The sequence below is a fragment of the Protomyctophum parallelum genome (assembly GCF_964188405.1).
Source record: "Protomyctophum parallelum genome assembly, chromosome: 20".
NCBI lineage: Eukaryota > Metazoa > Chordata > Actinopteri > Myctophiformes > Myctophidae > Protomyctophum > Protomyctophum parallelum.
The window spans coordinates 25,257,873-25,271,079 of NC_139718.1; the positions used below are offsets into that span (position 1 = coordinate 25,257,873).

A 13,207-nucleotide genomic window follows, 5' to 3' on the forward strand; every position below is an offset into this window, starting at 1 on the left:
ATAGCCTTAAGTCCACGCCATACATACTCATCTGCTTTCCTCACACTGCCGAATCACTTCCGCCCTACCCTCCCCAGTCTGGTATATCCTCCTGCAGTGAGTGCTCTACTGACGTACGCCTTTTGTTGGAAGGTAAGCGCAGTGCTACATTAATATCAGATTTGTAAACCGCATTTAACACATTTGTGGCCTCTTCTGCTTTGGCTAATCTGTGAGGGAGTTGACTTTTTAATGAGACGAGAAGGAAAAAAAGACCAGAAAAAGTGCGTGCGTGCGTGTCTCGAGAAAGCTGGTGCTCGGCTATGAATCAAAAGAAGTTAGCTAGCAAGCTGTGTTGACGTTCTATATCTACTTGGATGTACAGTATGATGTGCACATTGGTAGCTAGCGTTAAAAAGAATAAAAAGGGTGGCGTCGCCACCGGAGGCTAACTGTTTTTAGCCACGTTAGCTTGTCGTAAACTGGCTCAGCTGTCTATGGCTGATTTGCCACGTAGCTGACGAATCGGCCAAATACAGTACGTTCTGCTCAACGAGCTAACACGTGCAGCAAGCTAACCTGGCTAATTACGTTAGCTGTCAAAAGAAATGTCAAAAGCAGCACCGCGATGACGAAACAAAAACAAGTTTGAACATAATTCTGGTGTCATTGATCCATTGGCCAATTTGTAGGCTAACAACATTCCATTTTCAACCTACACAGCATGGCATAGTACCGGTACTTACATACGGTATGTTATAGAATAATATAGATGAATCATATCGATGCATAATGGTTAATAATATAACACACTTAACATTACTGGCATCTTAATTTCAGCTAGCGTTTTAAATAGGAAAGTCTTATGATTAAATTTACAGTTGACTGACCACTTGGATTGTATCCAATTTATGGAGCATCCCTCTCTGGCAAGCTGTGACTAACGTACAACAATATGTTCCACAATGGCCACGTAGGCAAATAGGCAAAGTCTAAGTGAATGACAAACATGCAGTGCATTCAAATCAGATTATAGCATCATTCACTGCACATATTTGATATTAACAAACCTGCCAATACATTCGAGACATTTTGTAAAACCCAATTAGCTTAGTGGATGCTAGTGGTTTTCTCTTGTGCACACGCAATTGTAATTTATTATTGAATTATTGCATGGTTTGGTTAATCAGGCTTTGTTTAAGAAATTACAATGATGAGGGATTGTGATGCATTTGTACTTGTACAAATCAGAACAACATGTCAGCAGTACACAGAAGTATAATATGCTACAGCTTCCACAGTTCAGATATGTAGCATGTTTTTATTTTTCTTGTGTCAAATATTCCAGCATCCTGTGAGCAGCAACCATGTCAGACCTCGATGCTGAATTCTCCAGTGCAGATTCTGGAGCCTCCTCCACCTTTCCTACGCAATGTTCCTCGCTGAGGAAGAATGGCCATGTCATGCTGAAGGGACGCCCCTGCAAGATTGTTGACATGTCCACCTCCAAGACTGGGAAGCATGGACATGCCAAGGTAAAATCACCTGGTGACTAATCATCCCTATTAACATAGGGAAAGCGTCTATATTACACTCGGATCCATATACAGTCTTGCACACGATCGTTGTGTATTTTATGATGGTTCACGTTTTATTCATTCACAGCAGGAGAGACATATGGGTACACACATACAATAGATCAGAACGTGGTTCCCTCTCTACTCTCTCTTTCCGGCATGTGTGTGACCCCACACAAGGCATTCCACTGTGAACTAGCACTGCCACCTATTGGCAGGTGGTGGAAACCATGGATGTAAACACCTATGTGACTTAAACAGGTATAGCCAAGCACAATCCTTGTAGGTACATCTACTCTGTGTAATCACTTTAACGATTATTTTATACTTTGGCTATTAAAAAAATAAAGGGAAGCTCAGCACACTCAGATCTGTGGCTCAGAGCCTCTGCCTGATGGCCTCAAAAACAAAAGTCTAGTGGTTATGATATTGGACTTTGCAGTACTTAGTTTAGACAGTTTTTGGTTTAGACTAGTCATTGGTTAGACCAGTCATTAGTCCTACACCTACAACCTTTCTCAAACCCTCACCCTAAACCTAACCTCCCACGGGGCAGCACACCTAAACCTAACCTTAACCCATGTCTAACCAATGACTAGTCTAAACTAAGGCCCTTTCCCAATTCCTTTTTTAACCCTACCCCTCAGCCCTAGCCCCTTCCCCTTGTCCCTACATAATGAGTGTCAAGGGGTAGGGAGATAAATCATCCCCCTAGGAATTGGAACGTCCCTAAATATTGAACGTCCCTTGTAGATATTGATGTGATATAATATATTGATATACAACCTGTTCTCAGAAAATAGCTGATCTGCAAGTTCACTACAGGCCAGTGGTCCCCAAACTCTTTATGTCAAGGACCCCAAATTGACACTAATTAGCCCGCAAACCCCCATTTGATGGCATTTCTGTCTCTGGGACCCCCAATTCATATTGTAAAATCAATGTTGGTTAACTCTGAGAGTCACTGTGTTCATTGTTTTTAATATCATTAAGAACAGAGTAATTTTCTATCAATGCAAATGCCATCGTGATCGTCCATCCAATGTACAGTCTGTACAGCAGCTTGCAATCTGTTCCATAGCTGATTTGCCTGGGGGAAAAAACACCATTGCTAATTAGTTATGTAAGTTTTGCAACTTGTGGGGATTAGCTTAACATTGGTCATGATAAAAACCATAGCTATCACTGCAGCGAGTAGCCAGCGTTATGCAGCGACAACGTTATGTAGGTACAGTAGGCTATTTCACGGCTTTTAAGAGCTCCAAAACTGCAGAATGTTGACGTATCGTGGTCTGGGGGGTCGGACTGATGCCTGCTAATAAGCTAGCTTGCATCTGAGTTGTATCACCGGGTGATAAATAAAAAGAATAAAGCGCCGATGTGGCGCCAAATGAATGGGTAACGTTGTATGAATGCAACGCCGTAGCATATCGTTAGTTCAAGTGAGGTAATGTTAACCTTTGCTAGAGATTGCGATATTTTTGGCGATGCAGACTGTTAATACATTCAAATAATCTTGGTTATTATAATATTTTTCCATAATAAAAAGGCTTCTTACCTCGTCCGTTTCAGCCCTCTGTGATGTTGCTCCGTTTTAAGTCCCATCGCGATGTCACTTCGTCTGAAGGGGATTCTAGCCCTAACCCTCTGCCCTAACCCTCGCTCCAAGAAGAATTGAGATAACACTTCCTCCTCACGTGAACGCGCATCAGCAAGGGGAAGGGCTAAGGGCCAGGGACCCGGACCGGGTTTCCCTGTGGGAGGAGGTCAAAAGGGGGGAGAGTGTAGCAGAGTGGCCCAGAGCCTCTGCCTGATGGCCTCAAAACAATTAAAGTAATATCTCCCCCGGTCCATAGTGATTAAGCGGTTAAGATATTGAACTTTCACGCGGGAGACCCGAGTTCGAATCTCGGGCGTTACATGTGCACAATCAATACATTTATTTGCAAGCTTTCGGTCTATACTGACCTTCAGGTGCCTTTGGCGAACATTTTTTACTGAAATATTTGCTTCTGGGGGTCCTTGGAGCAAAATATTTTGAGATGGGGGTGCTTGAAAAAAGGGACAGACTTCTTCAGCGATTGGGCTACAGTGATTCCAGATGGAAGCTCGTTGTGAAACAAAATGTGAAGCAATGCGTCTTCCATCTGGTGGAGTCAGTTTACAATAATCCAACATTACTAACTGTACCCATAACCCTAACCGCATGCGGAAACCATGGGTGAGTCTTAACCGGCAACGTATGTCGGACTAAAGGGACGTCGGACTAACTCGTGCCCTCCCCCACCCACTGATGGCTACATACATTTTTCAGAAAACTACCAAGATGTTTGTAGAATCGGCCTCAGGTCTTAATGGGTTACGTGTCTTGAACCATATTATTTCTTGGCATTTCTAAGTACATGTAGTTCGGCTATTTTTGGCAAAGAGAAATATAGAGCTACTACAGTCTACAAATATATCAGATTTACGTGGTAATGCTGCTGTTGTATAATTATTCAACCCCTCCTTCTCATTCAGAAGTTGGAGCCACGTCTGGCCCAGGTGCTTGCTTGGTTTGGGGCAGATTTAGTACACATTTTACATCTGTTCTCCCAGGTTCACATGATTGGGATTGACATCTTTACTGGGAAGAAGTATGAAGATATCTGTCCCTCCACTCACAACATGGAGGTTCCTAATATCAGGAGGAAAGAGTACCAGGTGAGAAACCCTGATATCAAACACATTTTGTGATGTAATACTTAAAACATTCGTGTCTTGCCTCACACAGTATGCCATATTTAGCTGGTTACAATATTTAGCCACTTGCACGAATGCCTCTGTCACCCTGTCAAAGAAATTGCGAAAATCGCAAAAATTACTCTTCTTTTACAATCTCTAATAACAACTTAAAACATGAACATTGGTTGAAAAAAAAACTAAGTTGTCCTTTAAAGTGTTGACATCAGATAATTCCAACTAAGGTTCACTTCACAAAGATGGAAAAATTTGGGATTGAATTGATTGAATAGTTTATTGAGCATAAATGTAAAAACAGCAACACAGTACAGTCAAATACTTGGTTCAAAATGCATAGCACCGGCTCGGGCGGCCGGCGTAGTCGCCTGGGCACCTGCGCTGGTGGTCCAGCTTTACAGTGCGTCAATATCTTGAACAAAACAAAAACAGATAGCAGTAGCACCCAAAAATGTCCTTGCGGTCTTGTTTCCATTTAGGCCCTATGCAATCAATTCATAGACTAATAACAAAAATCCAAATCGTCAATAACGAATACAATAACAAAATTAAAATAATTTCAGGAAAAAGAAAAAACTATGTACAGTGTGTGGAAAAAGGAAGGGTGGGTGATCACCTGTTTAAAGGGGAAGGATCATTTCCTTAGTCTTAAGTGACATTGTGATGCTGGAGAACCAAGAGTTGGAAGCATAGTCAAAGAAGGGCTTGTTGTCGAGAATACAGCACAAATATGTAATCTGTTCTTTGCTGGAGGTTACCATGTCATCAACTTTAACCTTGATGTCATTCATGTTTACTTTACTGAGGGAATGTTTGTATCCCAAAAGAATAGATTATGTTTTACCAAGATGTAGTGAGAGTTTGTTGTCTGTAAGCCATGTACAGATTTTGTAGAGTTCGGAACTGAGAGCCTCCTCGACTTGCATTTTGTTCTCCTGAGATCAGGAGTGCTGAGTCGTCTGCAAACGAGAACAATTTGCTGTCACAGGCAGCACTCATGTCGTTAATGTAAAGGAGATATCCCTCTGGGATCTAAAGAAAAGAAATAAATAAAAATGTCCCTGATGCAGTTGTCAGTGAGTGTTTGCGAGAATGCTCTTGTGACTCTCCCTCATACTTATTACTGTTTGAATTGTACTTTATTCCTGAAAAGGGTTAGGGGAACAGTAATTCTTGCTTGCCATTGGGGATGCACTGTCTTCAGTGTTGACACTGCAAAGAGGCGCTAAACTTTTTGAGCAGGTTTCAGCTTGACCACAGAGCATTCTTTATTTCTGTTATAAGCTCACATGGGACTCAGCAAGTTTTTAGCACTAAAGGTTACAAAAAGTGAGACTGCCTCACTCCTCCCTTTGACAACTTTAAATTGCCCATAGTCTTGTCCACCAAACCTGTATATCTAGGTTTATCTCTTTACGCCCTACAGTGAGAAAGCAATGGAGAAAGCATAGAAAGCAATGGTTTCAGATTCAACATGCAACTTTTGTCTTCCCAAAAAAAGAGGTCTAAAGACTACAATGGCTTTTTGAGCATTTTATTAAGTTTCAGTCCGAAACGGAAGCCTGTATGTTTCTGAACCAATCAGAGCAGTCCATTCCTTCAGGGTATGGGACGTTAGAATCTCACCTGTGTGTAGTCGTATATCTCGTTTGTGTCCGAGCATAGGCATGGTAACATCCCGCCTGCCTCTGATTGGACACTGCCCGTCTTGACTGTCCTCCGAGATGCGAGGTTACTCCGTGGTGAGAAATAATACAAGAGAATGACAGCTTGGCACGCGTGACAGAATGCAGCCTTGAAACTAACTTGTGCGTTTCTTTGTAGAAGAGGCGAACTAATATTGTTTGCTTTGATTGAATAATTGAGTGAACACGTATGGTGTACTATATGATTTGTTTTGGGTGTGTTCTAAATAAAGTGTTAGTGTTGATTATCGTGTATTAATCTAATTATAGTAAACGAATACTATTATACTAAAAAGAATAAAGGTGAAGGGAAAAGAGACCTTTTTACAGTACAGTAATGTTTCAATTTTTCACTGTGTAGTGTGTACAAATACAATAATCAACACAAATACTTTATTTAGAACACACTTCAATCAATTATTCAATCAATGCAAACGGTATAAACAATATTAGTTACAGTTCTCTTGTATCATACCGTACTTGTATTATTAATTTATTTCCCACCACAGAGTAACCTCGCATCAGACTATCCAGCTGCCGCATAACTATATGCTTTAGCTATTGAAAAATAGCAGATCTACAAGCTCATAGCGCGCCACCGAGTGGCGCGCTACGAGCTTGTAGGTCTGCTATTTTTGAAAAATCGAAGAACAACTGACATAGAAACAAGGGTAGCGGTGCCGGAACGTCATCACGCAGCATGTTTTTGTTCAAAGGAAGTAATTAAAATCTTTATATACAAAGACTATATACAAAAAAATTGAAAATGTCCTATTGTTTACGCATCTATTATGATGATCACTGATATGCTCTAAAAGTGTAAAAAACTTATTTTTCATTTATTTTAAGATAAAAATAAGCCTGCATAGTCTGCTAACTTTCAGATATACAGTAGCTGTGTAAATCTCATCCTACATGCCATTATGTACTGTAAGTTTTATGTAGCGTCAACTTGTCTAAGGCATGTCAAGTACATTTTTATATCAAATTCCAACAAGGCAAATCGGATTTATTATAGAGCATATACTGTACTGTACTGTAGCTCAGTAGTTCCCAAAGTGGGGTCCGGGGAGGGCACCCCCAGGGGTTCTTGAGGGAGTTCCAGGGGGTCCCCAGCTAAATGATAGTTTGAAACCAAATGGACCCTTATGGATCTGTAACTCTGAGAGTGTACAAATGGAACCAATGGGTCCATTTGGGGGGGTCGTTAAATTAACATTGATTTTACGATATGGGGGTCCGTAGGCTAATGCATGTCAAACTTGGGATCCTTGAAATTAAACGGGTTGAGAGTCACTGCTAGAGCTGTACAAATCTTCTCTTATGGGGGTCCCTGGCATATCTTTTCAAATGGGGCTAAATAGTGTCAATTTGGGGGTCCTTGACGTGAAAAGGTTTGGGAACCACTGCTGTAGCTGATAAAGTTTCTCCTGTCATGTTGGTGTTCTTTCAGCTTTTAAGTGTCGAAGACGGTTACCTCAGCCTGATGGATGACACTGGAGGAATAAAGAATGACCTGAAGATGCCAGAGGGTGACTTGGGAAAGGAGATCGAGAAGAAGTTTGATGCTGGTGACCAATTAATGGTGGGTTTCAGGTTTCAGCAGAGAGTCATTGTTTGAATTTAGAAATTGTTGGCTTCACAGCATTGTTACTATCATGGCAAAGACTAAAAATATTTTGGAAAAGGTATGGACCCTAGATTAGTTTACACATCCCTTACTGACTTGAGTCCCTATCCATTATTTAACACACACTCTCCATCGGTATGTCCAGTCATCTCGATTCTCCATACATTATGCCAACTCATTAGTAGTACTTCCGCAATCCGCACCAAAATCTTTCTTTAGCACATCCACAATTATTTAAACACACGTGCAATAATCCAAATTACTCCCGACACTCCAGCCAGCAATTGAGACAGACTTGTTGGCTGAAATCAGTTTCTGTCTGACAGTTATCAGTAATCTTTTGCATTATCCATGAAAACATTATTTATATTTTCGGCAATCTGTGGTCTAGGACTAAATTTAGTAGGACACATGGTCATTAGTCAATCAACACGTATCGTGATACATGTATCGGCCTCTGTATCGATTGTGAGGTTGTTGGCAATACCCAGCCCTAGTTGGAAAGGAGATGTAGTTAGTAAAGTGTAAATCCTATATTATTCATTGTACTGTACCTTCTGTTTTGTTTGGTAACTTGACTTTTGGTGAATTATAGTCTGCTATTTTAATTTAATCCGATCGCTACTTCCACATTTGACCATTTAACTGACTAATAGGCCATTCATTATTACCTCTCATTTGTAACCCCCTTAGGTCTCAGTGCTCATTGCCTTGGATGAGGAATGTGCAATTTCTGTCAAGATTATGCCCATGTAACCAGGAGACGTCTGGACACTCCCACGCCTCTTGGTTCTGAAGCCTCACCAAAGCTAATAGCCTTCACCCCACATTTTCACCAGTATCCCTGCTGACCACCTGAAGTCAGGAAACTGGACCAAACCAGGCTCTTCCACGTGGACCTTTGTCTCATGACTGAATGGCATTCACTTTGATCACTGACGTTATGACCACTTAATCCACTGCAGATTAGATTTCCTTAAAAATTAAGTACTTATTCCAGCAATTCTTTGCAACATTCCTCATAGAGAGCATGGGGCCACGTTATTATTTTTGCTCTTAATTGTTTACTTTTTAAACATTCCTGTATTTTGTATGCAAGGAGTGTAGTTCTCAAGTTTGCAGTGGCTATGTAGTTACATTTTCTTTTTAGTTGCTGGATCTGGGCTCAACCCAGCAATTTAACCTTCTTCACACATTGCATTACATTTTCGCTGTCATTCCAGTTGAAATCTTGCACTTCACATAGCCTAATCTTTACCTGGATCCTTATATCGAAACCTGGATCCTTATATCGAATCGATCGGCCATATAACATCAGTGATTGTCTTGCAGTGTGACTGCCTGACAGTTTACTTTATATACAGACACAAATAACATTTAATCTATTATATAAACTTCTTGGCAGCCATATGTCTGATCCAACAGCCACATTTAAGTATGACCTCTGTACCTGGGCTCCAGGTCATATTGGTCCCAGTGTTGCAGCCAAGTAGAAGCTCCTGGTCTGAAAAATGAAGCCATTGTGGAGGGGAATTAAACATGCAGCCTCTCCTCATGGCCAGCAGTAGGTGACTCCACTGGTAGCATAAAGAGGTCTGATTGTACAGAAGTCAGAGAAAATAGATTTTTTTTACCATTCTCCTAACGAGTTTATGTTCGGAATAGCTAGTTTTAAGCCGATGTTCATTTGTTAATTTACGGTCTCATTTAGAGTAAACTAGGCGCAGGGTATGCTTTAAGGCGTGGCTACTGGCTATTGTGAATGACAAATAGATGGCACAGTGATCACCATAGAAGCGTATCAGTGCGTATCCCCAGCTCTGCACTCTCAAAATAGTCACCTCTGGTTGCAGAAATCCAAGATGGCGATGGTCAAAATGAGTAAACCGGAGTCTTCTAAATGTGACTTCACAAACCAATGGGTGATGTCACGGTCATTACGTCCATTATGTTTTTACAATCTATGGCTGCAGCAAAGGTTGGCTTCCTCTAGCTTCTGCCCTCAGCCATTCTGCAGGATGAATGGGACCCTTTTCTCTGCTGAGCTATGAAACCTTTTACTTTTCACATGAGGCCTTTATGACAGAAGATGTAAAGAAAATTAATATTGAAAAAAAGGAGCACATTATTATAATTTTTTAAGTTGTGTGTTGGGAAATAGGATTTTATTGCTGTTTATTGTTTTGTTATAGGTCAATAATTGGAACATGCTCAATACCACTTACTGCTATATGACTATAAACGCTGCAAATTTACTGTGCAACAGCAGCTACAGCATGTCAACCCCCTGACTCCTGTATTATGGAGCCTATAGCTTAGCTTGGTTTTACCTTGGGGTTCATGCATGGCTCATTAGACCTGACTGATGGGAGGCCAACTAAAGCTACAACTATAATGGTTTATAGGCAGTGCCATACTTTTTTATACAAATCTTGATTCTGTAGCACTGCTTTAAGCACCCATCCCTCCCTGTAAGCACTATATGTTCTTTATAATTTTATGGAGACAAACGTGGTCTACAGGGTGTTCCAAGTGTATTATTTACTTGCAAGTTACTGTAATTTAATTTGACCCTTCCAAAACTTTTATACAATATTTTACATGATTTCGTCTAAATTAGTTTAAAGCGGCCTTGTGCCTCAAAATATGGACAGTATGAAGGTTTCATTGATACAAATCGTCTGACAAGTACAGTATGTGCATGTGGCAGTTTTTCCTCTACTTTCTAAAGCATGTTGTCAAACTCTGCCATACTCTCAAGCTCTTATAAAGGCCCTGACACACCAGGTTGGTTTGCAGGAATGAACAGCGATTTATCAGATCAATTTGTTTTGCCTCATTGTCTTATGTAAAACTGCTCTGAAACACACCGCAAAGTCTACAGCTGAAGCTGATGGCCAACTTCCACTCTTTATCTGCCGTTAGATTGCTGCTCACTTTTTCTTGTGCTTTGGTTTGCTCAGGCTGAACTGCTGAATGGAGAACACTCCTTTACTGACTCCCTCCGCTGCTGCTTCAACATGCTCAGTCAATTGAATGGCTACCGTTGTTTATTGTGTGCCTACATGCAACGGCACAGGAGACGCAAACAAACAACCCACAAAAACCCTGGCAATTGTCGGCCATAGATCAAGTATAACGTTATGGCTGATTTTGGCTTAGTGTGTCATGGCCTTAAGACTTGAGGCTGTGGTGCCTTCCATGAGTTCCTGCCTGATTTATTGGAACACCCTGGCACTTCTCATTTTGTCAAATCTGTGCAACTCCTCCCATATCCATGCATCCCAGTGCTGCGTTATGGTGTATTTCCAACGCAAGATGACTTATAATTATAACTGCACTTAGGCTGAGTTGTCATTACAGAAATTCTGTATTTGTAATAACCAGTTTAGTTGTTGGATACATTTATACTAACTACCTCTTCACTTGACATAACCAAACGGCTTGCTGGTAGTAGCTACGCTGTTGGATTTGGGTTGGGGAGGGTTGTGTTTTTGTTTTTGTTTAATCGACCTGTTTCAAAAATGGATTCCCCCCAGGTGATGACTGGGGAAGCATCTATGTTGCCTAAACCTGCAGTCGGTTGCCTATGCCCAAAACGTTTGTGAAGTCTGTAATAATAGACGAGGGAGGGAGTTGCCAAAGGGGAGGGGATGAGCTAGTTTGTTTAGAAACAATGGCCTATAAATACTGGCGTTGATGGGTAGGGGCTGCACATTGCACAATTCTTCTTTGGAACTGCACTTCTACAGTATAATTACCTGAGATAATGTAGGTTGCGCCCTAGTGGCATGCTTTCAGTAACACATTTGGACACTACTCACTCCCTTTATAAAAGTGATTTGGTGTGGGGTTAAAAGCTTCAAATTGAACATACCTCTAGTATTGAATTGAAATCTAAATGCAAGCTTATCTTAATATCTTTACTGTATTGATAACCAGTAGGGATGAGCAAAAGTAAAACAAATACATAAATCAAAGTTGAATAGGCAGTGCGCTGTCCAAACAATGTAGAGTTGTTTGTCTCAAGGAAGGAAGGCTTACATATTTATGTTGTCTAAGAAAAATATAACCCATTCTATAATCGAGCAGTTGGGAAGAAAAACAGTCTTAAGTCCATAATTTATTCTGACCCCTCCCCGAAAAGACCCCTTTATTCATAATTTATACATTATGGATAATTTTAGACTGTTATTCGTCTCAACTGCTCATTTATCGATGGCCATTATTAAATGAAAACTTGATGTGTAAAGACATATGGGCCGATGCCGACAGCCTTCATGCAGATGTGACATTACTTGGGTGCACCTGTGTCTGTGTGCCAACATTTTTTGAGGGCTAAATTATTCCTAGGCTCCCTTTAGCGCCATTGCTGTAGACTACGCAGTATTCTAAAAGCCATACTATACATTGCATTGTGTAAGTAGTACTGTAAGTACTCTTGGCCAAAGCCAGAGGCAGGGTGGAACAGGCAGACTCCTGTCAACCTTAACCTGCCACCTATCCTGCTGCTCTACTCGGTCTGATATGTAGCTCTTGTATATTCTGTCTGTCCCGATTTAAACTTGTCCTACATTTTGACTGTTAAAGTTCCTGGTTGTCTTTCTTTGGGCTTTGGACATTTTCATAGTTTTTTCTTTTTTTGGTGGCGGGGGGTGGGGGGGATAATCAGCTTTGAGACAATGTTTACTTTTTAATGAAAAAGCAGTGAACTCCACCCGTGTTGAACCCGTTTGGGATACAAATCTACTGTAGAGACAAATCTAAACCAAGGTCTGTCATTATGGCAACCTTTTCTCAGGGCTCCATATTGAGAGTTAGGAGATCTGTTTTGTGAAATGGCAACAGGAGTTACAGTGTTAAAACTCATCAGTGCTGGTTGTGACCTACGAGGTCAGTTGTATGCTCCAATTTGGCCCGCCAGTCTGAATGCTGGGTCTTTTTGCTTTATCCCCCTCCCCATCTCTTGAGAATCAATTGTATATTTGTCACATTGGTTTTGTACACGGGTTATATGTTGAAACACGGGAGTGGGTGTATTACCGTTTGTTTCCCAGTATGTATTCCTGTTTTGTTTTGTTCTCTCCCCCCCCCCCCCCCCCCCCTTCCCAGAATATGTAGGTGGGGATTCCAACTCGCTACATTTATTGTGTTCCTTGTCTCATGTTAAAGATATGAATGATATTTCTGTCTAACCTGGAGCAACATCCTGAGAGGAGGGACAACAAGTTGCATGGTAACTAGTATTGGAATGGGGCCTGTCTCTACCCATTCAAACTAATGTATGGCTATACTATTTTAAGAATACCAATGCTCTTTCTGTTTTGTTTCTGTGTTGGGGAAAAAAATAAATGTTCATTCTGATTCTGAGACTACCATTTCTTAAATGTTCTGTCTTCAGTTACACTAAGAATCCATTGCTACTTTTTTAATTAAATCTGTCTGGACTACATAGGTTTCTAATCTGCAGGATGAAAGATGATTCCATATACCAGTATTACAGCAGCACTATTTAAGTATTGCTTGGATGTCAACAGCAGAGGGCATCATTGGCCTACTGTTGTGTTCAATGCCACACTGGAAATTAACACACGAGG

General features: G+C 40.9%; 1 protein-coding gene across 1 annotated transcript; it reads left to right on the plus strand.

Annotated features, from left to right (window-relative positions):
• On the plus strand, positions 1-12,975 carry eif5a2 (eukaryotic translation initiation factor 5A2). Its single transcript, XM_083791313.1, has 5 exons — positions 1-132; positions 1,328-1,514; positions 4,155-4,259; positions 7,434-7,565; positions 8,304-12,975. The coding sequence occupies exons 2-5, from the start codon at positions 1,347-1,349 to the stop codon at positions 8,364-8,366; spliced, it is 468 nt and encodes a 155-aa protein (XP_083647439.1). The 5' UTR covers positions 1-132; positions 1,328-1,346; the 3' UTR covers positions 8,367-12,975.
• Positions 12,976-13,207: the final 232 nt, after the last annotated feature.